Below are 23,995 nucleotides of genomic sequence, written 5' to 3' on the forward strand. Positions count from 1 at the left end.
ATAGTGCTGGGATGTATTTTATGAAGACTGTTAATAGCTATCACAGCGGAAAGAAGGAAAATGACTCGTCTTCTTTGAGAATTATTTAGCAGCAATAGATACCCTTGATTGAACACTCATTTAAAGCATCACCTCTGTTGCCAGCCTTGTGACTTCTCCAACCACCTCTGATACTGGCGGAGAGAAGGAATACTGTACAGCAGAAAGCTGCTCAGATGAAGGGATGCATTGCAGTTTGATGGGGTTGGAAAATGACTAGCAATGACAGAAAATGGGTCTTGGTGATTATGGGAGACAGGAGTGAGACTTCGTGTGATTAGGTGCAAACTAAAGCAGGATTGCGTGAGATTGCTGGGACTTGGAAAGGCGAGAGAGAGAACTGGAACAAACAGTACTCTCCTATACTCACTGACTTTTTTTTCTTTTTTTTTTTTCTTCCTTCTGCTGAACTCTTTGGGCTCGCCCACGACTGTCATCAAATCTGTAATTCAGAGTGCCAAGCGATTAGAAACAGATCCAGCACCTTATGGTATAAGCACAAATAGTCTGTTCTCACTTCAATGCTCACATTCCTCACCTTCCTCTTGCTATAGAACTGAGATGAAAAGGTATATTGACTATTATGAGCACATTCATTTTTATTGTCACATTTTATTTCATTAATAATACATCTGTCCAAATGCAGAACTACATTTTCTTTACAATATGTACATTATATACAACCTGGTGATATTTGGCTTATCGTCCATGATGAGAACACATGATGCTCATGCATTACGAACTTTCAAAGTTCAGTAAGCGCAACTGATAAGGCCTCTTGAAACATTCTTGTAAATGTATCCCAGTTGCATGTATCCATGCTGTGTTTTTCTAGCATATTACACCAGTAGTTCAGGTTTTTAATTATGGCGGTAATGAAATGCACTAAACTCTTAGATTTTGTCAGATATCCTAGTAGGCACTTTTCTGATGACCAAATCATGAAATTTGGCACAAAAAAAAAAAAAAAAAAAAAAAAAAAAAAAAAGGTCGATGTGACTAAGAAGGGATTCTTGGAGCTGGTGCCAGGTCCTGGAGCTGGTCCTTTGAAAAACTTTTCAGTCCACTTCCAAACTGGTCATTTCAGCCTGCCCACTCTCCCCAAGGAGGCACAGCAACTTCCTATATGCACTCCTGTTACACAGAGATGGAGCAGTCATGTGGACCCATTCAATAAAGCATACAGCTACAGAATATTTCTAGTTAGGTACAAAACACCAGTTTATTGTCTAGACAACTTAAAAATAGTTTAAGCCGATGAATACTGTCTACGAGACCTTCATGATATGATTCATGCGCTTGCTCACCTCAAGGCAATGTTCTTGCCCAGTCCTCTCTTGTGTTCAGTGTTTCTCAGACTGAGAGACAGGCTGGGAATGAGAGCTTGGACCACGGACGGATCTAAAACAGCCACTGTCTCCAGGACACTATATACTTGCCTGTCATAAACTCCCTCATTTTCCTCCACAAATGACCTAGGAACATTGGGACGACACAAACAGTGCAAACCATGAAGGAAAGAATAGATGAGAATGTTAGATATAGTTTTACTTTGTGCCTGCGGTGCCTACATATATTAGGGTCTTTGCTCCCTGTGAACAACAACACATATGGGTGCAGATATTTATTGCTAGACATTACTGTCAGTTACCGTAACACAGTGATCATCTGGTCACACGGTCCCTCTGTAGATGCAGCAGCACATCGCTCCACCACAAGCTGTAAAGCATCTGTGCTCATCTTCCTCACTGCACAGAAAAAAAATATACACTAATATCATCAGACAGTCCTTTGGTGATTACTATTAATGCAACCTCGACGTTCAAAATGTGTTTTTTCTGCTAAAATATGCCCAAAGTGAGCAGTGATGGAAATTGTAAGCGTTAATATATCCTCAACCATCTCACTGATAAGTACTATGATTTATTGAGGTGAAATTGAAGAAAAAGTTTTAAAAAATGCATCCCCAACCTGATTTATTTCCAGGAACTTTGAGGAAGAAAAAGGTCTTAAACATTTGTTGTGGTTAATCAAAATTGCAGTCAGACATACAAACGTACAGTCCTGGCTGAAATTATTGCCACCCCTGAACTTTAAGTACAGAATTTAAAATATTTTTGGTAATGCAAATTAACCAATTTTGTATAATCACATTTTTTTAATAAAATGCCCAAGTTTACTGAAAAAATAAAAAAAAAACTAAACTTGCATAACAGGTAAATTAATACAAACACAAAATGTACCCCAGCCACTTTTTCCATTGCTATGTGTTTAAGCTCTTAAGTCTGCAGGAGTCCTTTTTGCATCGGCAGATTTCAGCTCTCTCCAATGGTTTTCAATGGGATTTAGGTCAGGACTCACTGCTGGCCAGTTTAAAACAGTCCATCTTCTACTTTTCAGGGCATTCTTTTGTGTTGCTCGAAGTGTGTTTTGGGTCGTTGTCCTGCTGAAAGACCCAAGACCTTCAACTCAACCCTAGTTTTTTGACACAGGGTAACACATTTCACTCTAAAATGCCTTGGTAATCTTCTGATTTCATCATTCCTTTGATACATTCAGTGCCTTCAGTCCCAGAGACAGAAAAGCAGCCCCACAGTATGATAGAACCTCCACCATGTTTTACTGTAGGAGGGTTTTCTTTTCCTTATTGGCTTCATTCTTTCCCATGTATACAAACTGAAGCACTGCATTCCCAAAGATCTTGACTTTGGTTTCATCTGTCCATAGACCATTATCCCAGAAAGACTGGAATCTAGGAAAGTTTTGCAAACATAAGTCTTGTCTTTTTGTGCCTTTCTATCAATGGTGGTTTCCTCCATGTCCATCGCCCATAGAGTCCTACTTGGTTTAGTGTGCGTTGTATGGTACAGGCTGAAACCACCATTCCAGATTGCTCCAGGTCAGCCTGAAGCTCTTTAGATGTCTTTTGTGGTGTTTTTTCCTAGATCTACATCAACCTTCACAGACTTCTCTCGCTGAGTTTCTTCTTAGCACCACATCCTGGAAGCGTCTTAACAGCTTTATGACTGTGAAACTTCTTCATAACACTTTGAACTGTTGAAACAGGGATTTGAAGATCTTTGGCGAGTGCCTTGAAGCCTTTTGAATTGTTCTGTCTTTTGATAATAGCATTTCTGATGCTCTCAGACAGCTCTCTTGTCTTCGCCATTGTGAAAAAGAAACAGGAAACAATCAGTCCCTTTATATGCAGTAAAACCATCATTCATTGGTTAATTCAGGTCATGCGAACACTGAAAATTGAGCACAGGTGAGTCTTCTTTCTTTTTTTGTTTGAGGAACTAATTTAAATTCATCAAAAGGGTGCCAATTTTGTGTCGTCTTTTTTTATTTCACTACATGAAAGCATTTTTTGTTGTTGTTGTTCAGTAACTTTGGACATTTTATTACATATTCTGATTACACAAAGTTGGTTAATTTGCATTTATATCTGAGAATATTCCAAATTCAGGACTTAAAATTCTGGGGTAGCAATAATAGCAATCAACAAGGAACGTACATGTGATCCTAGACAGACAAGTCAATTCAATTTTGTTTATATAGCGCCAAATCATACCAGAAGGCACTTTTCATATAGACCAGGTGTCTAGAGCGTACTCTTTGCAATATTATGTACATTATGATCATTTTAGTAGCTCACGTTAATGTTGCCTGTATGACATCATCAGAAGTGTCAGTGCATTATGCCAGCCAGGACTGGAAGGAACCAGCGACTTGAGTATCAGTGCATCCCCCTAAAAACCTGGGTGGCACCATGGCACATTGCTCTCGCTGAACATTAGTGTGGAGATGGTGTAGAGACTGTGGTTATGTAAATAACCAAAGATTTGTAAAACGCTTTCAAAGCATTTAATTTGTTTATTCTACCGGGAAACAATGACTCCCAGACTGCAAGACAAGGATATGCTGAGGATCAATCCAAGCCACACTAAGCACCAAGTGAGCCGAAGGACGGCCCCTATATCAAAACTTAGAAGGCACTCACAGGTAGAGGTAGAAAAACTCCACTTTATCATTTTCAGGTTGTTTGTGTATGTATGCTCCTACCCTGTGGTTCATTGACCAGCATCACACAGCGCAGCAGAGAGGGGAGGGGCAAAGTGAGGAGGGTGGGGTCTGAGTCACTGTTTCGTCTCAGAAGCTCCAACAGGAACATCAGGACTGACGCTAGGCGAGGTGGAGGGGCATGGCCTTTGATCTGCAGGAAGCTCTCACTGTAAAAATCAGAGGGGGACTTTTCCAATAACTTTTAGTTCTGAAAATGATTTGCATAGTTTAAGAAATATATGTACGGGAAAACATAGTGGAAGACAAGAAATCAAGAATGTTTAGCTCTGTGATGATATGATGCATGTAAATAATTAAAAGCGGACATTTATCTGTTTGATTCATGCCCTTCCTGGTTGGCTTTAGAGTGTTTCTGTTTCAGTCACTCTTACACATACATTGATTTGCTGGACAGGAGTCATATCAAAATACAATCTGGACAGAAAAATTCATGTCAAAGCCACGTGGTTGGGGCGAAATGACAGGCAAACCACATTCCAGTTCTAGAGACCTACCAAAGCACCTCCAGGACGGTTCTCCTGAGCACTGCCCCGCGGGTGACTGAGTTGGCCTCGCAGGCACCCAGAAGCACCGGGTGGTTTGCAATGATGCCCATGGAAGGTGAGGCAGGAAGGAAATGGTCCAGATATCTGCGGGTAACAGAGCGGAGCTGCTGTTTCAGGTAGGCACCCTGGGACTGAGAGACACTGGAAGCCACTGACAAACCCTGCAGGAGAATAAGTTTAAAGTGTCAGAATGGAAACATCGGAACAAATTACAGACAAATGAGTGACGAAAGGGTTTTGATTCGGGTTTAAGGTTTTTTTTCACCATGTCTGCTGTGTGGCCTGACTGTCCAAGAAGTGTCTCAGTGTACAACATATGATTGTCCTAACCTGTAGATACAGTGGGAGGCTCTCCCTGAGAGCTTTGTCCTGCTGTGTGAGATTGTGGGGAAGCAGCAGCCCATCCACGATACGGAACAGTAGCTGCTGGGCTTTTGATGTGGCCAGCAGGGGGCTCCAGTGCTTCACTATGCAGCCTGAATGACAGAACAGCCACAGAACAGAGACAATCATAGAGAGATATACACAGCTGTAAAAATTCCTCACTCCTGTCTGTGACTTTGAACACATTGGGAAACAAAGAAACAAAGAACTCTAAGATTTGTGTTTTGTAAATTGTGATTGAGGTGTACCGTATGAGCTTTACAATTACCAACAGCCCAATAGGTCAGCAGCAGCCCGTCTTGGTTCTTGCTGACCAGAGAGGGTTTAATGTGTTTCAGGATGTCTCCAATGTAGTCCAGGGCTCTGGTCACCATGGCTGAACGTTCAGACAAAACCTGCAGTCCACTGTACACACAGCCTACAGCCTGACACCATGACAAAGCAGATTAGAAAAGAAATCCATGGAAACATTTGCATGTATATTCAGGCTGCTGTAGCAGAAACCAGATATCACAATGATATGCTAAGCATACGTCGCATATAGTGCACACTTATGTGAAGGCACAGGGATGAATTTGAATTAGATATGCTGAGTACAATACGTCTGATGCACACAAACTAAAGAAAACGGGGGACATAAAGGCCTGCTGTCAACTAAGGTTTAGCTGTGAGCAAGCAATGTCTCCCACAGACTGAAAATTTCAAAATACACAAAGACACAGAGATAACTTCGCTGATATCACTAACATACCATGGTGTATTTTGTCAGCTGTGAGCATGTGCTACCTTGATAAACATCTCCAGAGCTGAAGCGGACTCAAGCCTGGTGGATGTGGGCTGGAGGCCAGCTCTCTGCAGAAGACTGTCCACTTCAGGAAGCCTCAGGACAAGTCGGGTCAGTTCACACAACTGCTCCTCCACAGCACGACCTGGAAGAATGCAGGCACAAACAAATTACCTGTCCATTCAAATAATAATGTATTTGATATCTTTTAGTAGGTAAATCTAAGCATTTGCCATACAAGGATAGAAATTTGGAAAATTTGGAGAATATGCTTAACTCAGAGCAGAGCTACACTGTGAATATAACTTAGTTGGGGGCCTGGGATGAAAGGGGTGTTAGAAACCCTGCTTCGGACTACACACAGGATTGTGTTTATCACCTAAAATGTTATTCCCTCTAGGTTTGTCAGTGTAATTTCATAGCTCAAAAAATTCCTCAAGACACAAATACTCCAGTTTGGTTTAGAGGTATGGCCATAAAATGTAACAAAACAAGTGAAAAAAGTACTAGTGCTAGTGTAACTAGTTCTGAAACACATTTGGGTGTACTTGTGAGGTGATTCATTTGCAAAATTCTCAGAATTTTACTTTCTTTCCTGTAAAAGTATGAGATACTCCTCTGAATTTAATGATATGCCAGAAATTCCTTTTACCGGAGGGAATCCTGCCTTGTCTACAATGGGTAATTATTTATCACATTGTAGGATGAAGATTCAGCATATATTCAGTGGTATTACCTGTTCTGCTGTCAGACCCATCTAGGTTCTTGTGAAGGTGCTGCTGTAGAACACACCTGAACCAGGCCCTCACTGACAGCCTTTGTGCCGAACCCGACACAACACCACCGACATCGCTGCTTAATGAGGACACCAGCTCACTGGAAAAAATATATAAACAACTACTGGGTATACTGGTGTGAACTGTTGATTAACATATGTAGAAATATCCAGCATTCAATATGTGAATGCTTGATATTCACCTGATAAAAAAAGAGAATAACAATGTGTACACAAAAGGAAGTGAAGGATGTGAATAATAGGAAGGGGATATATACTGTGAGTACACTTACATTAATGTCGGTGTTAAATTTCACATTTAATGTCTCATTGTGCTGAAGTCATATTTTTTGTATTCTGGCAGGATCATTTCTATGCCAAGTCACACTTTTTTTCAATTCACAAATGCATATACATTGAAATCCACTTGTCTCTAAAACCCATAAATGCTACTTCCCATCAGATTTCTTCTGAGTTGACTTACAGTTTCTAATGATGAGTCTATAAGGATAGAGGGAGGTGAAAATTTCTAACTAAGGCGTGGTAATTTAATTAAATTTTCGCATGAATGAAACCATTACTTCATTTTATAAATCACAATGTTAACAGCTCAAACTGTAGAGAAAGGAGGCTTGGCAGACTGGGACTTCTACACAATAAATACAAGCAGTGTCCTTGTTCTGCCTTTATATTCAGGTGTAGCACCTTAATATCACTTGGCACTGTCTAAAGGACCTTTGGGGTTGAAACAGTCAAGTTGTTTGGTACCCTTGAGTATAATTTTGAAAATGTATTACATTTTGTATTCTGTTCAGAGGCATGGGTGCAATTTCTTCATCAAAATCTATTTTCATAATACCAAGGACGCTTATTGTCAAATTTATTAATTGTCTACTTCCTATTATACCTACAGGACAAAAACAATTTTGTCAAGTGCTGTGCATTATGATGACTCTTGATAGCTGACAGGAACAGAGGAGAACATCATCCTATCATTTGACTAACCTGATGTTTTTCCATCAGAAGTGATGAGGTAAAAATGCCTTGTGATTGAGGTATAGCCACAAGGGGTAGATTCAAAAGGGTAACTGTACCTGTTTTGGAGCAGATGGGGAAGGTAGCGAGTCACCAGAAGTGGGTGAACCATGTCGTCCCAGCCGAAGCATTGCATGATGGACTGGACTGGGTTGGGCTGAAGGTCCGGGGGGGCAGAGCTGGGCAGATCAAAGGCAAGCAGTGTGAATCCTAAGGAAGATGAAATTAGTTAATTTTTTTGTGTGAATTTTTAGAAAGTTGATACGTGCATGAAGAAAGCACAGTGTCCTGACTTATTTGTCTAGACGCTTTTCTTTTTTTCATGTTCTCTGAAACTCTCCATCCTTACAAACATTTTATCCTCCTACATAACTACTAATGGTCTTCTCTCTGCCAAACTGCCATTCAATTTCTCATTCGTCATGTAAAATGGTGGTGTAAACTCAAAATTATCAGCAGTGGCAGTCACAAATCCATTTTAGTACAACTCTTGGCCAAAACTCTTCCTGCTCTCCCGCGCCTTCTCTTTCCTCTACTCAGTGTCTTTTTTCCTCCCAGTGGGCATTGCTAACCTGCAGCAGCATCAGCCAGCTGTGCTGGAGGGGTCTGTGAGAGGCGTAGGCTGCGCAGGAAGGGGAAGAAGTGCGCCCAGAGTGCTGCTGCTACCGCTAGGTGGCGCTCTTTCACCACACTGGTGGTGGCAGAAGCCCAGGCCAAGGTTGGTGCTGACTGGACACTGCGCTGATGGACCCGTCTGGAAGGACACAGATACACACAAAGAGAGAAGATAATCAAATCTAACCAATGCAAAATCCAAACATAGTGGTCCCTCTTGTGTACAACACTCACACCCCCCAACTCCACCCTCTACTTTCTCAAATCCTTTTGCTCTCCCGTTTCTTTCTTTCACTACTTCTTCATGTGTTTTCCCTCTCTTCTCTCCTGGGGGATTACTGGTGCGGCGGTGCGCTGCAGTGTGGAGCAGAGCTGGATGGAAGTAGAGGTGGGGAAGGAGAGGAGGATATTATAGCCATAGAGTAGAGCCTAAAGCTGATCCCCCTGTACACAGACTATTCTTTGGGTCTTCTGGCTCATCCCTGGCCCTGGCCCCAGCCGCTACAGCAGCCCCACAGTGACTGGCATTAGCACAGATAAGCAGCTGAAGGAGCTGTAATCTCATTTAGACTGGGGATGATCCTCCTGTCCCCCTCATTTGCCCGGATGGCGGTGTGGGGATGCAGGATTTGAGGTGTGCTGGGGGAGGAGGAAAGGATAGAGGAACTCACAAACTCCCCCCCTTCAATCCCATACTCAACCACACAATTTACACTCTACTATGGTACACACACATACACACACCTCAGCGGTGCCTTCCCTTCTAGCAAGGTTGCATCTAATCCAGAGAGAGCTGAGACAATCGATTAGAGTCTGAATTCATTAGCCTCGTTACTACTGCGGAATGGGCCTTTCACACACATCAACCCTCATTGTACAAGACATCATCAGAGACCCCACTTAATCCTCCTCACTGCAGCTCCTTACAATGTGTACACACAAACACAGACACATACTCAACACCAACATATAAGGAGGGACCCTTTTTAACCCTTCCCCCAGCTGCATCCAATATACAGACTCATAATATAAAAATATAGTATCCTAATAATGACAGACAGGGATGCATCAAACAAACAGCTAGGCACAAGCTGGACTTACTCTATGTCCACTTTCTCTTTAAAAGTCCCTGTATGTCTATCATGTATAGTTGGAATTTTGACTAAATTTGTCATAACAGACATATCAGTAGGTGTGCTTGACTTAGAAAATAAAGGCTCAACTTCCGGTAAAATGTCTTACTGCTCACAAAGGAAAATACTTCACAGGGAGGCTTGTATTTTATCAAGCCGAGGAGATGGGGATTAATTGTTTGTACCGAAAACAGATCCAACAGGGTGTGCCAGCGCCAGCTCACCTCATCAACCAGTGCCACCCACACCCTCCCACAGCAGAGGGTCATGGGAAGGAATCAAACTGAGGAATTATGCCTGGGACTGGCTTCTTGCCTCAGCACCATGGCGATGGCTATCAAGAGTGAATGTTCGGACCCTCACTGCCTCAGCCATTGGCAGAATAATTTGCTTAATGTGTGCAGATTCCACACGGCTCTTAATAGACATAATGATGCACAGGATAAATTTGCCAGGATACATAATTACCCATTAATTGTGTCACAGAAAAGGCATTAATCACAAAGAGATACCGAGAATCGCCAGGCCAAAGAATTATGTTTCATTTGGCGGGATGGATTGGAAAGAGATCATGGTATTTTTTTATTTGACTAAATGGGTCAGTGTGGTGTGGGCCATAACACAGAGGGCCTCTGGGAGTTTTCTTCTTCTCTCTCTCCTTGGCCATTAATGTGCAAATGTGTGCCCTCCAACCCCAAGATCTGAGATGGGAAGTTTGGGAATTAGCAAAGCTAACCAGATACCACGTTATTGGAGCCCAGCATTGAAATAAGAGAGAGAGTACACTTCGGTTAGTGTTTCACTTTTGGTGTGTGGGCAGCTGTGTAGGTTTGTGTGTGCAGGAGAGGGTGGAATGTATACACTGGAGAATTAAAGCAATCATACACCTACATGAAACTGTGAGAGGGCTCGGTAACACTTAACTTTACACCGGCCTTAGTCTAGTGTTTCAGCTCATTTATTAACCTTTTGTAAGTAGTGAAAGTATTAAGTGGTGATGGCAGTAATACTTTCAGTGCCACAGGAACATAATATATATCTAGGGGCGTAAAAACAATTTAGGAAATCACATACATAGTGGGAAATTCAGCAAAACCAGGGATATATACTCAGTAAGGCTGGGTATTGAACCTCAATACTTTTTTTGGAACCATGTCTGCAGTACTGAGTATTGAAAAATATCAATTACTACATTTGAAATTGACAACTTGATTAAATTTGTACAAATTTTTACATAACCTTTGATCACACAATCTAAAGCTAGAAGTCTACTCAATATTTTCATATTTTACGATGGTTAAAATGATTTTTTATATATATATATATATATATATATATATATATATATAAAAAAAAATGTGAAATGTGTCGCTCTTAGTGATGAACCTAGATAATTTTCACTCAACTCTACAGCTCTCCTCGGCATGATGGAGCGTTTTGGTGTCTTTCTGCTCATTATTTTGATTTTCTGACTCACAACTTCACTGTTTTGGTTCGCTTTCCCCGCTCTCGTCACTATCGTTTCCAGCAGCTGCATGAAGCAAAAAAGCTTTGATTAAACTACTGTATCCTACTTGACCAGCCCCAGATGACTGACAAATTAGATTCAGTTACGGGCATAATGTTGTTGTATGTTGCTGGTTATCCAAATCAAGCCCATAACTCATTCTAGTGTCCCGGATCACTACCGGTGTAGCAATTCTTTTGTGTTCATTAGTGTGTTTTCCTTATTTGTATGTGTTTTTGTATTTGTTTCATTTCTGGATCACGTTTCCCTTAATGTTTGTGCTTGTTCTCTTGTATGCGCATTTACCTTTTAGGTTAAACCATACTACTTGCTATTATTGTGCTTCATTGGAAAGCAAAGGGTTATTTTAAAATTAAAGGCTGGCAAGTAAGGTGACACTCAGCTCCCTAACATCAGATTTAACTCAGATGTATCTTCTGTAAACTAAAAGATCAAACACAGTCTCACCTGAATTCTATCTGTCACCTCTGTTCCCCTCTCTACCTCCCCACATAAACGGACACTGTTTCAGCTGCAGCTCTCTGACCCTCTGCTGGGGTCATTCATGTAACAAACACCTCTGTCCTACAGCTGAACCCGACCTGACGCCCTACTGACCATAGTCTCTCAGCAGGCCCACAGCCCTACTGCCGTCCCCATGACCACAGGAGGGTCCATGGAAGGTCTCTTGGGCCTGTAACTCTACTCAGGGCTCTGGCAGCAGTTTGTTAGGGTGACCTGGAGGCCACTAGGCCTCCTGAGACGAACAGGGGCCTCAACACAACATAAGGTTTTTACAGACACTCATTCCTACTGACAACACAATAAACCTATTGTCTTTCGAAGAAGTGAGTGGACTCTGGTCTGGGTTGGGACCAGCAAAAGAGATCACTCTCCTCTGCTGTGGCCACTTATCAGATTTTAATAAAACTATACTTGGCCTTGGCCAGACAATATTTGTCTGAATGGCTCTTCTATATATGAGGGAACAGCTATCAGTGAAAGAAAAAAATTTGAGAAACTGAGGAAAAGTAAAAGATACTTGGGAGCTGATGTGTATTTACAGCAGCTGTCTCACCTGAGCTGGGCGAGGACAGTCTGCAGAAAGCCCAGGGCAGAATTCAGCTCTGACTGGCGGCAGGCAGGTAGCAACCAATCGAACCCTTCGTTTAGCAGCTTTTCCTCTGATAGGCTGAGACTGGTGCTCGTCTCAAACACCTCGGACACACCATCCAGATAGGAGCCAAGTGGCCTCCAGAGGGCAAGTCTGCGAGACATCTCTGTGGTCTTATTGTAGAACTCTTTTGCGGTCTCATTAAAGGAGGAAGCCAGCCAACTAGCCTGGGCACCAACATCCAGACCCCTCTCCTTGAACAAAGATCACATAATGTCAAAAAAATGTGAAATGGTAGAAACTGAATATCAAAAAAGCCTTTGTTGTATACCCACCTTTTAACAATACACTTTCTGATTAATTTCAACAACTAACATATACAATATTTCTTGCCAAGGTTTTTTTTTCTGAATAATGAACATACCTGGAATAACAACAGCAGTGATAGCTGTCCTCTCCAGACAAGCGTGCGGTGCCCAGGGGGGCAGTTAGAGGGAAGGAAACCTAGGAGCTCACAGGCTCTGCTGGCCACATCCTCCAGCTCTACTTGCCGGGCCACGACCAGAAACAGCAGCAGGAAGTTCATGAGGCCTGCCTCCGACAACTCCTGCATCTTCTTTGAGGAGAACTTGGAGTAAATCCTGGAAATATAGAGAAAAATGGAGGGAAGAAGAAACAAAGGTTTTAAAACATGGCACAAGAGACGGTCAGTTAAAGGAAAAACAGGTCAGAGAAAGATTAAAGTGTTCAATGTTTACAATATCACTCAATATCACCACAATCTGAAGCAAGAAATGTTTTTAAAAAAAAACTATATTTCACTGGACTTCTTTACTTCCACTGACCAACTCGTCAGAGGTGATTTGTTCTTCTGAAACCCCTGACTTTAAATACTGAATAACTGAACTTTCCATCCCCACCATGCACCCCACCACCTGCCTCCATCACTAGGGGAGAGGCAGGGCTGCCAAGCCAATGTGAGTCGTGTCTGTTTGTGTGTCTGTCTGTGTGTGTGTGTGTGTGTGTGTGTGTGTGTGTGTGTGTGTGTGTGTGTGGGTGTTACAGAACCACCCAGCACGCTGTTAGATCCTGCGGGCACTGTGGAGAAATGCCTTTAAAGATCATGTTAAATGTCAGAGACACTCAGACACACAGCAGTAGGCGCTATGTCCCTCTCTCTACAGCCAAACCAATTTAATGCAACACCAGAGAGTGATCAATAAAACCACATACACAGACACACACACACACGTATTGCCACACATTCAGCTTGCTGTTTGCTTGCCTGGCAGGAAAACACAGAAGGCTGGAGCCCCCCCTTTTCCATCCCACCTCCCAAACACAGATGCAGCCCACACAGGTGAGTGAGCTGCTGTTTGGGTCAAAACACAAACAGTGAGCATCCTCAGACAAACTGAGTGTAAGAAGTGTGACTGATATAAAGGAGTGGAGAAAAACGAGAGAGGAATTGAGAAAGACCAGGTTAACACCGAAATCAGCTTAGTTACACCCACAGAGGACTATAAAAGGAGAAGGTGGCCAAGCATGCAGTCTGAGTGTGAGGGGAGGAAGATTTAAATAGATGAATGGGTAATATGTAACAGGGATATAAGCAGCGCACTGGGAGTCAGCAGTGGGGATTTTCTATGTTCACCCAACCTGTCTGTCTGTTTGTTTATTCCAGACAGCTTTTTTTCCGGAGGGGAGCAGATGCTCCTAACTCCCTGTGTTGGAGATCAACATGCTCACAGTCGATCCCATTAATGCGGTCGTTGCGGGTGTCCCGCAGAGCCCGGCCAGGAGCGGGAACATTGCCGAAACGTTGTAGCGATACAGTCGGCACGTCTCACGCCTCCTGAGGGGGTGGATACAGTGGTGATAGTTTTGGTGGAGGGGGGAATCTGGACCAGTCCCAGCCCAGCCCGGCTGTTGCCAGACTGTCTACCACCCACACACCACCCAAGCTTCCCTCTCTATCCGTGTTGGAAACCAACACAGCTTCGTTAAGGCGAATTAACCGCCACGCTCGTTAGCTAATTAGCCCCCATGTCTGCAGTGCAACTGAGCACATTCCAGACAGAGGGAGGTCATTAGGCGGATTTATCTATGGCTGCCTCTCTCTGGCGCCCAGCCGGCCTGGGATATAGTATGGTCCAGCGCTCGGTTCGGATGTACACATCAGCTTTTTTTTTTTTTCCTCTCTTTTTTTTTCCATCACACACACACACACACACCCATCCATCCAATGCTCATGCTCACACAATGTCAACAACCATGTCACTACCATAGGGAGCAGGTGCACAGTGTGTGTGTGTGTTGACTTGGGGTCTGAAAACCAGGAGCCAACTATACTTGTGGGATCTCACAGCTTTGTGTGGATCAAAATGCTGGATCCCTCAAGTTTAAATGCCTGTTAGAGGGTTTGATACTTGGTTTTAGAGTTGGGGTTAGGCATTCAGTTGTGATGGTTAGAACAGAGTAAGGGGCTAGGGAACGCATTCTGTCAATGACGGGTCCCCACAAATAGAATAAAACTAAGAAGTGTGTGTGTGTGTGTTTGCATGCATCAGTAGGAGGCTCCTTGGCTCTGGTCTCTACTGAAGAGCAGGTGGTTGACTCCTGAGACACCTGCTCCACTGGGGGGCCTGAGTAAATATCAAAGACACACTAGGAGGCTGCGGTGCACCTGGCACCCACACAAACAAGACTGAAAAGCATGATAGTGTGTAAACACACGTTGTTTGTGTATTCATGCAAGTGTGCATGTACACACACACACACACACACACATACACACACTCACAAACAAACACACAAACATCCAGTCACATCACACATTAGAAGATCAAGGGGAAAAAGGAATCCTACAAAGCCTAGTCCTGATTAGTAATCATTTCTCACAGCCTCCACTCCAGGTTTTCCTTCAAACACTTGTATGTATGTGGCGTTTAGTTGACTTGGTGGTCGTGGGACCTACTTTTCATGGTGGAAGTGGATGTGAAAGAGAGAGCACTACAAAGCCTTCCAGACTTATCTCCATCCCTACCTTCCTTTGATCTGTCTCTGTGGGACTCCACCAGCCCTGTCCTGGGCAAGGCACAGGGCCAACACTCGAAGGAAGATGTGGAAGGAGTTGGCTGAGCGGTAGAGCTGGATGTGTCCTGGAGAATGGAGGGGAGAGGGGGAGCAGCAGCTGCGGGCCTGCTCCAACAGAGCCAGGGGCGTGTTGCACAAAGTGCCCAGGCCAGACACCCCGAGCCAGGGCACAGTGAATGAGGCACTCTGGAGTGGAGGAAAAGATGATAATGTAACTGTACAGGGCTGGGTAATAACCGAAAGGAAAATGTGCTGCATGACCAATTTTAGCAACCTTTAATAACATGAAAAAGAATTATAAGTGTCTCCTAAATAAAAAATGTAGCAAAAAATAAGAAGCAAGTCATAATACAGGTTTAAAGAAAGCTGGGAGTGGGGGGTGGGGTCGGTCGGTCGGTGAGGGTTGAAACTTGTTTGCCAGTGGGCAGCGAGCCCACTCCCGGAACACGCAGGCAGCAGGCGCTCATACCCACCCCCAATGACAGGGACACAGGGAGGGTCGGTAAAGAGACTGACAGGACCGGTAAAAACTTCATGGATTTTTGGATGGTCCACCGTCCAATTTGTCCCGGTAGTCCCGATGGCCAGTCTGACTATGACATGTTTATTACCACAACTGATACAAATAACAAAAAATAACAAATTGTACAATAAAAAATTGTGAAAAATTAACAAAAAGGTAAAGTGCACTGTGGTATAAGATGCTAGAAACCCAGCCTAGCGAACTGTAGGCTACAGGCCAGGTGGACAATGGCTTTGGCGCATATTGTGTCACAAAGACAAGAACACCAAATCTAATGGTTTATAAATGTGAATCCACACGGTAACTAGAAAGGTCCAAATGGTGGGAAAATGCATTATCTACCAACCCTTTTCTCAGTCGGACACCGTAGTCTGGTAATTGTATCTAAGTCCAAGCACAACTTTCAAAGCCATAGAGAATATCCATGCACCTACCGTTACAACTTTCCAACGGTCGCTCCTCCGTTGGTCTCTCAACGGCGCATGCGGAATAATAGGCCTTATGTTTTCTAACCTTTGCCAAATTAGTCCAAAAGATCGCGACGATATCAAAACAAATAGAATACAAAATGAGAAAACGAATTGCCTCTTCGTTGCAATGCTTTTTCATAGAGCGCGGTCACATGCATTATTGAGCCGACGCTTCGCTGAGCCAGTAAAAAACAAGGTCTTTCTTAATAAAGTAAGTCTACAGAACATTTGATCTATTTTCGAATCTAAAAACGGTCCTGGGAAATTTAAGCCATGATAATAACAATCTACAAGATCAGAGATAAGCAATAAACCCTTGCTTCCTTACATAGAGTAAAGCTATTAGAATGACAGCAACAAAACAAAAGCTGAACATTGAGGACAAAAATAAATTTAAGAATATGATAAATCATTTAAAAAAGTGGTGGTTAATTTCTGCTACGAAAGAAAGCTAAAATTGGTCTGATTGTATAAGAAATACTTGAAATGAGTTAACAGATCGAGTTTGTGCAACTTCTACCGCTGGTATTATACCATCAAGTGACCACAGCATTTTATATTCTTATTTCCAGTAGAGGCTTATCCTCACCAGATTCTTGCTGTAGTAGTCCCAAAGACTGGAGACAGCACTGGTGCTTGGTTCCCACAGCAGACAGAGACTGAGACAGCAGTGGGCATGCATCCTAACCTGCTCCTCTGCAAGACCTCCCTGTTATTACACACAAAAACACACACATGGTGTTTAATTTAGTATACAACTACGAGACATGTATAACAAACAATGAACCTGAAAGGTTAGTTTAACTAGAAGCATTGCTGACCTTGGGGTTACAAGTTAACTTCAGCAGCTCTTCCACAAAAGTCCAGTTATCGCCCAGATGTTTCTAAAGGTACAGATAAAATGAGATGATGTATTTAAAAACAATTACAAACATGTATCAATAGTTATTAATCATACTATAATTAAATAATAAAAATGTGTGTGAAGTCAGTGTTATAATTAAGGCTAAAGTAGATCAGCCCTGCTGTCAGAGTACATGCTCTCTCTGCTCTCTAATGCAGAGATACTGTAACCATTAGTCTCAGACCGATTCCTTAAAAAGAGCCTATATAATTTTTCTATCTCTGGTATTGTTTCTAGTTTTGGCACCATTTGTTATTAAAGTGTCAAGACAAAATTAATTCTCCAGAATGATTTCAGAACTGAGGAAGCTTCATTGATTCGTGAAATGTGGTGAGTGGTGAAATGTCTTTAAAACTACAACTTCAGTACAGTGGAGAATTCATTTAGTCATTTATACATATTTATATTTATATTTATATTTATACATATACATACACACACACGCAAACTCAGACTTCCTGGTCAGAAGTTTCTCTCTCAATACTCCGCAGGGGTAACCCTATGATAGATTCTTATACTGATGCCAAGGTTTTATGCAGTGTAACATCTTCAGGTAACAATATTGTTATTCTCAGTCTCTTACCTCATTCTGGACTGTGCCGTTACGACTGTACTGGCCTAATACTGCTATATGAGTAACCAGCCACCATGTGAATCCTAGAGGGTCTTTACAGTGAGTGGGGAGGCCACTAAACTGTTCTGCCGCAGGCTTCCCTGAAACCAGAGGCCTCAGCAACAAGTTCATGTAGCTCCAAAAAGACTAGAGGGATAATGGGAAATGCACATTGGTTAATTTAGTATAGACAGTCATATTTTATTGGGTGACTGTGAAAATGTGTGCATTTGCATTACTTGTGTGTGCAACACTTTATTCCTGTATTCCAGAAGGTGCATGAGTAGGATCCACAGCTCTTTGGTGCAGGAGCAAAGGTAGTGATGGCTGCTCAGGACCTCTGTAGGCCTCACCTAGAAATCAACAGGATCCATTTAAAACAGTAAGCTCCCAACTGCAACTCTTTTTCACACTTAAATATTTTTCGTACTAAATCTTTGCAATATGCAGTTTCCATCCAGTTTCTGCTAACCGGCTACTAGCAGAAACTCTAGCCGTGATTCTTATAACTGTTATAACAGTTATAAATGTTGTATATGTATATAAATTGTAATTACATCTGAATCACAGTTATACTTTCATCTAAAAATAACCCAGAAATACCACTGATGCATCTCAACAATAAGATCGAATGATTTGTGGCCAGCCGCCCACCTTGGTGTATTTGCCTATAGCCAGAGCAGTAAGGTCACACAGCAGACCGCACAGGTGTTCTTCAAACAGACTGGCATCAGTCAGATTCTCTCCTGTCAGGTTTACAAACTGGTGGGCGTACACCACCTGGCCTGGAGAGATGAACAGATGAAAATTACGAAAAGCTTGTTTCCATGATAATGACTAACTATGCTACACACAAGCCACATTTCACATTTCAATATCTATGGTAGAGTATTCTGGTGCAAAGATCTGACAAATACCTTGCATCTTGTAACCAAGTAGGTGAAGGATCTCCAAGATCGACCAGTGGATGTCGAGATGAAGGTGTAACAAATGCCAAGATGGAGGAAAAATCTATGGAGGAATGCAGAGTACCAAGTTCAGTGTCCACAGTAGAAAAATTATCAGGGTGGTGGAAACTCTTAGTTAAGGGCTATGAAAAAACTCTTGTCATATGAGTCATTCCTCATAACAGTTACTGTAATATTCCCTTTGCTCTGTAAAGCTTAATTACAGTCATGCCATTTGCACTTTTGTTCTACCTGTTTCCACGCCCTATATCCTTTACAGTATAACCTGATGCCTGTGTAACACATTCTTTACATACACTCACCTAATAAAGAGCTAGGTTAGTGTATGCGCTAGAGACATATCCAAGCGACCTAATCAATATTCAGTTGTACCTTTCCCTGGTTCTGTACATTGAAGGCACTCTGAACGTTGGCAGGCAGGTCTTTGAGTCGTCCTATGAGGAGAGTGATACCAAACAGCTCCTCCAGAAGAGCAGAGGGAAGCCAAGCTTCCTGTTCCTCGTAGGGGTGGGATGGACATGCATCCAGGGAGCTGGAAGGTTCCAGATATCTGAACAGATACAAAAGGAAATGCATGTCCAAATAAACAAACAGATGCAGTAAAAGCAGCTGAACGCATGACAAGATAACATGTAGTTAAAAAAATTTAATTAGTGGTGCCAGTGTTGACCTTAAATGTAAAGAAATACCTGTGCAAGAAGACTTTGACAAATTGAAGAAATGAAACACACTGTTGTCTGAGGTCTTCTGCTTCATAGTGTAGGTTGCCTGCTTGACCTAAAACACATGGCGGATATTGTGGGCAGTATGCGTAACTCTTATGTAAAATAAGCCCACTGCATCAGACATGACTCAAACAATAGAATTGAGCCCAACAATCTCTTTATGGTAAACTCATTTGTTGAAATGGATAGCTGAAAAATAAGTGAGCTAGTTTCAGAGAAGCACATTATTACTTTGACACTTTTTGCAGTCAAGCAGATAAACTTATACAGCATGTCAATGTGGTATTTCAGTTTTTCCGTTTCAGTAAATTTTCAAAAATTGCTAAAATTCTATTTTTGCTTTGTCATTGTGGGATATCGAGTGCAGAGTGATGAATGAAAAAAATTAATTTAAACTATTTTAGCATAAGGCTGCAACATAACAAAACGTGAAAAAAGTGAAGGGGTCGGAATACTTTCTGAATGCACTGTATACAAGGTAGAAACCACATTCAAACTTTTAAATGTTGAGTGTTATTATGTGAAACTACTTTGGGTCAACATTTTTTTTTTTTAAAAAGCTGAAAAATCTCAGTTTCCTAGAGAGGTACTCCAACTGGAATTTAAACCCTGACCACCCATTCCCTGAGTGGTAGGCTTAACACAAACTCCATCTTGCTGCTGCCTATCAGTTAGTCATACTCCTCACCTTATATGCATGTACCTTTTGCTGTATTTGAATGGTCTTTGGCTACTCAGACTTCTTTTCTGGAAACTGTTGCGTAGACCAACTGCCCCTCAAATCAAAGGTCTAGGGTTCAGCCCACATTTCAGCCAACATGAATAAGGGTTCATTATTTGGAGCTGATTTTGAATTGTTGAAGGGAGCATAACGGTCAGAAAAAAATCACCTTCTGCAGCTGATATTTTAAAGCCATAATATCCTGTTTACACTACAGACATTATCTGAGCCAATATACATGGCAGTCTCTAACACATAAGATATCTGTCTATGTGGGCCAATAATGGTTTTCTGCGTAAACAACTGGCTGACATGAAAACTAACTGATTATTAGCTGAACTGTGAATTACATATATACAGTATACAAGCTTACCAAAGTCATGGGAGCTGGACTGCACCAAGGTCTCCAACCTGTAAACCTTTTGTCTGAAATATAAAAGAGCAAAAAAGACCACTGACACTGTATGTGAATGAACCATAGTGGACAGTTTTTCAAAACACAAATTAGCTCACTAAGCTCTTGCTGCCACAGTGAAGGACCTCTAGATTAGGGTAGTGGTAGAAACATAAATTCACTTTAAAAATATTTTTATATTAAAAGCAAATTAGACTGAGATCTGTTTTACATCTTGTCTTACCTGAACAAACCAAAGAGTACCTTTGTAGATACTACCAGTGCTGTCTCTGTTACCCAGGGGAAGCCAAAAATCTCCACTGTGTCTGTCTCATACTCTGTAGGGGCCGGGTCAAGATGTAATAGCAGCCTATAGAGAGGATGCATTCACATCAGTTAAGACTTTATTAACTAAAATTCTCTGCTACTTAGACTTCTGCTGCCACCCCAATTGGGGTAAATGGAATTTAATTTGTGGTGCTCAAAGTTACTCAGGTTACTCTGGTAACTGAGTAACTGACAGATGTTGCTGACAGTTTTCATAACGACCGCTCTCCTGCACAAAATAGGTAAGCAGAAAACTGCTGACCAGCAAGTGAGGCAATTTGATTTTTTGTGATTACGGTGAATTGACAGTGACTTTACCGTTTCAGTGAGCCTCTAGCAATGTATCCCTCTGTGGAGAGTGCTCCAGTGGGGTCGTCCTTTGTTTCAGAGCAGCAGAAGCAAGGTGGTTGGGCTGGAGTCAGCTCACATAGGCTGTCTGCTGCAAAGGGGGAAACTGGTGGGGTAAGGGATTGGCTGAAGTCGTCTGCCATGTTGTCAGTGCAGAATCAGTGTCACCTTTAATGACAAAAACAAAAGAAACAAAAAAACAAAAAAAAAACAAAAAAACCCTGTGCTGAGACATTACAAGATTGTTATACAAAACAGAAGTGACATGTAACAGGTGTAAACTCAGTTGGCAGTTTATTGGGTACACCCAGCTAAAAAAAAAAAAATGCAGTCTAACAGAACAGCCCTGCGATAAATTCTACCTTCATGAAGGTTATAATGTTCAGTTTGTGTTGGAACTGTTTTAGAGACTACATCCTCCAAAATGACCACACAATTGAATCAACACTGCTTTAAAACAATTTCAATAAACACTGAGCATTATAAGATTCATGAAGGGAGGATTTATTGCAGGACTTTTGTATTACACTGCATTAGTGTTAGCTAGATGCACCTCAACTGAGTGTGTATATACACTCACCGAGCACTTCATTGGGAACACCTGTACACCTGTTTAAATACGCAATTATCCAATCAGCCAATCATGTGGCAGCGGTGCAATTAATAAAATCATGTAGGTACAGGAGCTTCAGTTAAAGTTCACATCAAACATCTGAATGGGGGCTGGTTTGAGTATTTCTGAAACTGCTGATCTCATGTGATTGGTGCGAAAAAACAAAAACAAAAACAAAAAAAACATTAATTGAGTGGCAACTCTGTGGTCAGAAACTCCTGGTTGATGAGGTCAGTGAAGAATGGCCAGACTGGTTGGAGCTGACAGAAAGGTTACAGTGACTCAGATAATCACTCTGTACAACTATGGTGAGCAGAAAAGCATCTCCAGAATGTACAACACTTGAGGTGGATGGGCTACAACAGCAGAAGACCATGTCAAGTTCAACTCCTGTCAGCCAAGAGTAGAAATCTGAGGCTGCAGTGGGCACAGGCTCACCAAAACTGGACAGTTAAATACTTGAAAAACGTGATGAATCTCGAATTTTTTCTGCGGCAAGCAGGTGATAGGGTCAGAATTTGGCATCAACAGCAAGAATCCATGGACTCCAGTCCTGGATGGTGGCGGTGGTGTCACGGTGTTTGGAATGTTTTCTCGCCTCACTTTGGGCCCCGTCATACCAATCAATCATGGTTTGGATGCCGCAGCCTATCTGAGTCTTGTTGCTGACCGTGTGAATCCCTTTATGGCCACAATTTACCATCTTCTTTTCAGCATGATAATGCACAGTGTCAAAAAGAAAAAGTAATCTCAAGCTGGTTTCATGAACATGACAATGAGCTCAGTCTACTGTAGTGGCCTCCCCAGTCAACAGATCTGAATCCAGTAGAACACCAAGGGGATGTGGCAGAACAGGTGACCAGGCAGCATGAATCTGCAGCCAATAAATCAGCAGAAATTATGCGATGCAGTCATGTCAGCATGGAGCAGAATCTTTTTATGTCTTGTGGAATCCATGCACGAAGAGCTGAGGCTTTTTAAACTAACCTTCAAAAATCTGACAAATGATGTCTCCTTGCTTCAAAACTACAGTCACGGTCAGTAACACTGGCTAGCTTCGATTATCACCATTAGGCTATGGAAATAGACCTCAGTTGGCGGTAGTAAATTGAAATAGCGGTGTATCTAACTGGGAAACTCAACACAGTACCGCCTCCATAGACACATATGTTAATGAAACACTGACAAACCTCGTATTTTGGCTTCTTGTTTGATGTTATAATCCATAAATTTCAATCAAAGTATGAAGACTACACGGTCATTATTACGCCGTTGTTTGGGCTTTCGGTCTCTCCCGCGCGTTCACACGGCGCATGCGCACCCTCGCCACGCGCCCGATGATTGGTCGGAAGTTAGACAGTGGGCGTGGCCCCTACCGTATCAATCCACACAGAGCAAGAGGTGCAACTGCGACGAGCTTCCTTCGTCGGCATTATTTCTCCGTGCAGAGCGTGTAGTGGTGCCCGTACTTGTTTCCACGTCTTCATTTCTCTGGGGGTGGGGGGCTTGTGTGTATGAGCAAATTAAGTGTTTTCTACTGAATTGGCTCGATACTTCATAGCGTTGAGCACCATTTTCACTCTCAAGATAACTAAAAGTCATTTAACCAGCTAAACACGTCTGCTTGTTTTGTTTTATTTACGCCAAAGATAAGAGGTACAGGCCATCAGAAGGAACACACGAACGCTGCTCAGTATTTCTAAATTATTTTGATTAAAACATCTTTTCGCATACATCTCCGTTGCCAACAATCACGCACTGAGCTCCCGCTCCATGCCATGTGTTTTCCATAGGCTGGGACAGGGTCACTTGTCCCCCTCTGTCTCACTGCAGGGGTTCCGCACAAATGAATACAAAATAATGCAGCGGTTTAAGTAGATTCTTATCCATGCTAACCCTAATTTCCATATGCAGATCTGTCTCTCCCAACAGTCCCTCTTGCCATCACACCATTTCTTGCATTCTAATGCATTCTCACATCTTTACAAAATCCCCCCTTCCGCCACACGCCGTGGATGTTCTCGTTTTGTCGACTAACAAATCGTTATTTCTGCACGTTTGACTTGTCCAGTGAGGAGATGCGCGATAGATGCGTTCTTTTGCATGCTCTAATTTGCACGTTTTATTGCCAGGAGTCAGTGGAGACAATAAAAATGGACGCGTCGGAAGGTTTTTTTTTTTTTGTCTTTACGATGCATCGACCTCCTGCGCTGGTCTCAACAGGGGGAAGTTCGTCTGCGTGAAGGCTCTGTCGCCTGGATGGGAAAGGTAAGTAC

At 42.3% G+C, this 23,995-nt stretch overlaps 1 protein-coding gene across 3 annotated transcripts; it reads right to left on the bottom strand.

Moving 5' to 3' along the window:
* Nucleotides 1–1,013: 1,013 nt before the first annotated feature.
* On the bottom strand, nucleotides 1,014–23,170 carry mms22l (MMS22-like, DNA repair protein). Of its 3 annotated transcripts, none has more exons than XM_040118637.1 (26): nucleotides 22,910–23,170; nucleotides 21,077–21,197; nucleotides 20,676–20,801; nucleotides 20,411–20,463; nucleotides 19,281–19,368; nucleotides 18,964–19,141; nucleotides 18,541–18,634; nucleotides 18,278–18,408; nucleotides 17,863–17,976; nucleotides 17,594–17,770; nucleotides 16,928–16,990; nucleotides 16,696–16,815; nucleotides 15,064–15,299; nucleotides 12,442–12,658; nucleotides 11,982–12,271; nucleotides 8,221–8,402; nucleotides 7,708–7,858; nucleotides 6,575–6,714; nucleotides 5,841–5,983; nucleotides 5,323–5,479; nucleotides 5,001–5,146; nucleotides 4,620–4,831; nucleotides 4,105–4,271; nucleotides 1,691–1,787; nucleotides 1,347–1,514; nucleotides 1,014–1,173 (listed from the first exon to the last, which is right to left on the bottom strand). In XM_040118637.1, exons 1-26 carry the CDS (start codon nucleotides 22,944–22,946, stop codon nucleotides 1,098–1,100), a joined length of 3,684 nt encoding a protein of 1,227 aa, XP_039974571.1. In that variant the 5' UTR covers nucleotides 22,947–23,170; the 3' UTR covers nucleotides 1,014–1,097. The 3 variants fall into 3 exon arrangements, with proteins under 3 accessions (XP_039974571.1, XP_039974568.1, XP_039974569.1); XM_040118634.1 differs by having other exon boundaries at nucleotides 21,077–21,274; nucleotides 22,910–23,169; XM_040118635.1 differs by lacking the exon at nucleotides 22,910–23,170 and adding an exon at nucleotides 22,707–22,841 and having other exon boundaries at nucleotides 21,077–21,274.
* Nucleotides 23,171–23,995: the final 825 nt, after the last annotated feature.

The sequence above is a fragment of the Xiphias gladius genome, chromosome 22 (genome assembly GCF_016859285.1).
Source record: "Xiphias gladius isolate SHS-SW01 ecotype Sanya breed wild chromosome 22, ASM1685928v1, whole genome shotgun sequence".
NCBI lineage: Eukaryota > Metazoa > Chordata > Actinopteri > Istiophoriformes > Xiphiidae > Xiphias > Xiphias gladius.

What these genes read in the sequence shown, in the direction of transcription:
- mms22l (XM_040118634.1), bottom strand. Translation starts at nt 21,249, where the DNA reads ATGGCAGACGACTTCAGCCAATCCCTTACCCCACCAGTTTCCCCCTTT. An exon ending in GTCAAAGTCTTCTTGCACAG is followed by an intron (nt 19,142 to 19,280) that starts GTATTTCTTTAC and finishes GTATCTGTTCAG; the next exon opens with ATATCTGGAACCTTCCAGCT. An exon ending in ATGTACAGAACCAGGGAAAG is followed by an intron (nt 18,635 to 18,963) that starts GTACAACTGAAT and finishes ATTCCTCCATAG; the next exon opens with ATTTTTCCTCCATCTTGGCA.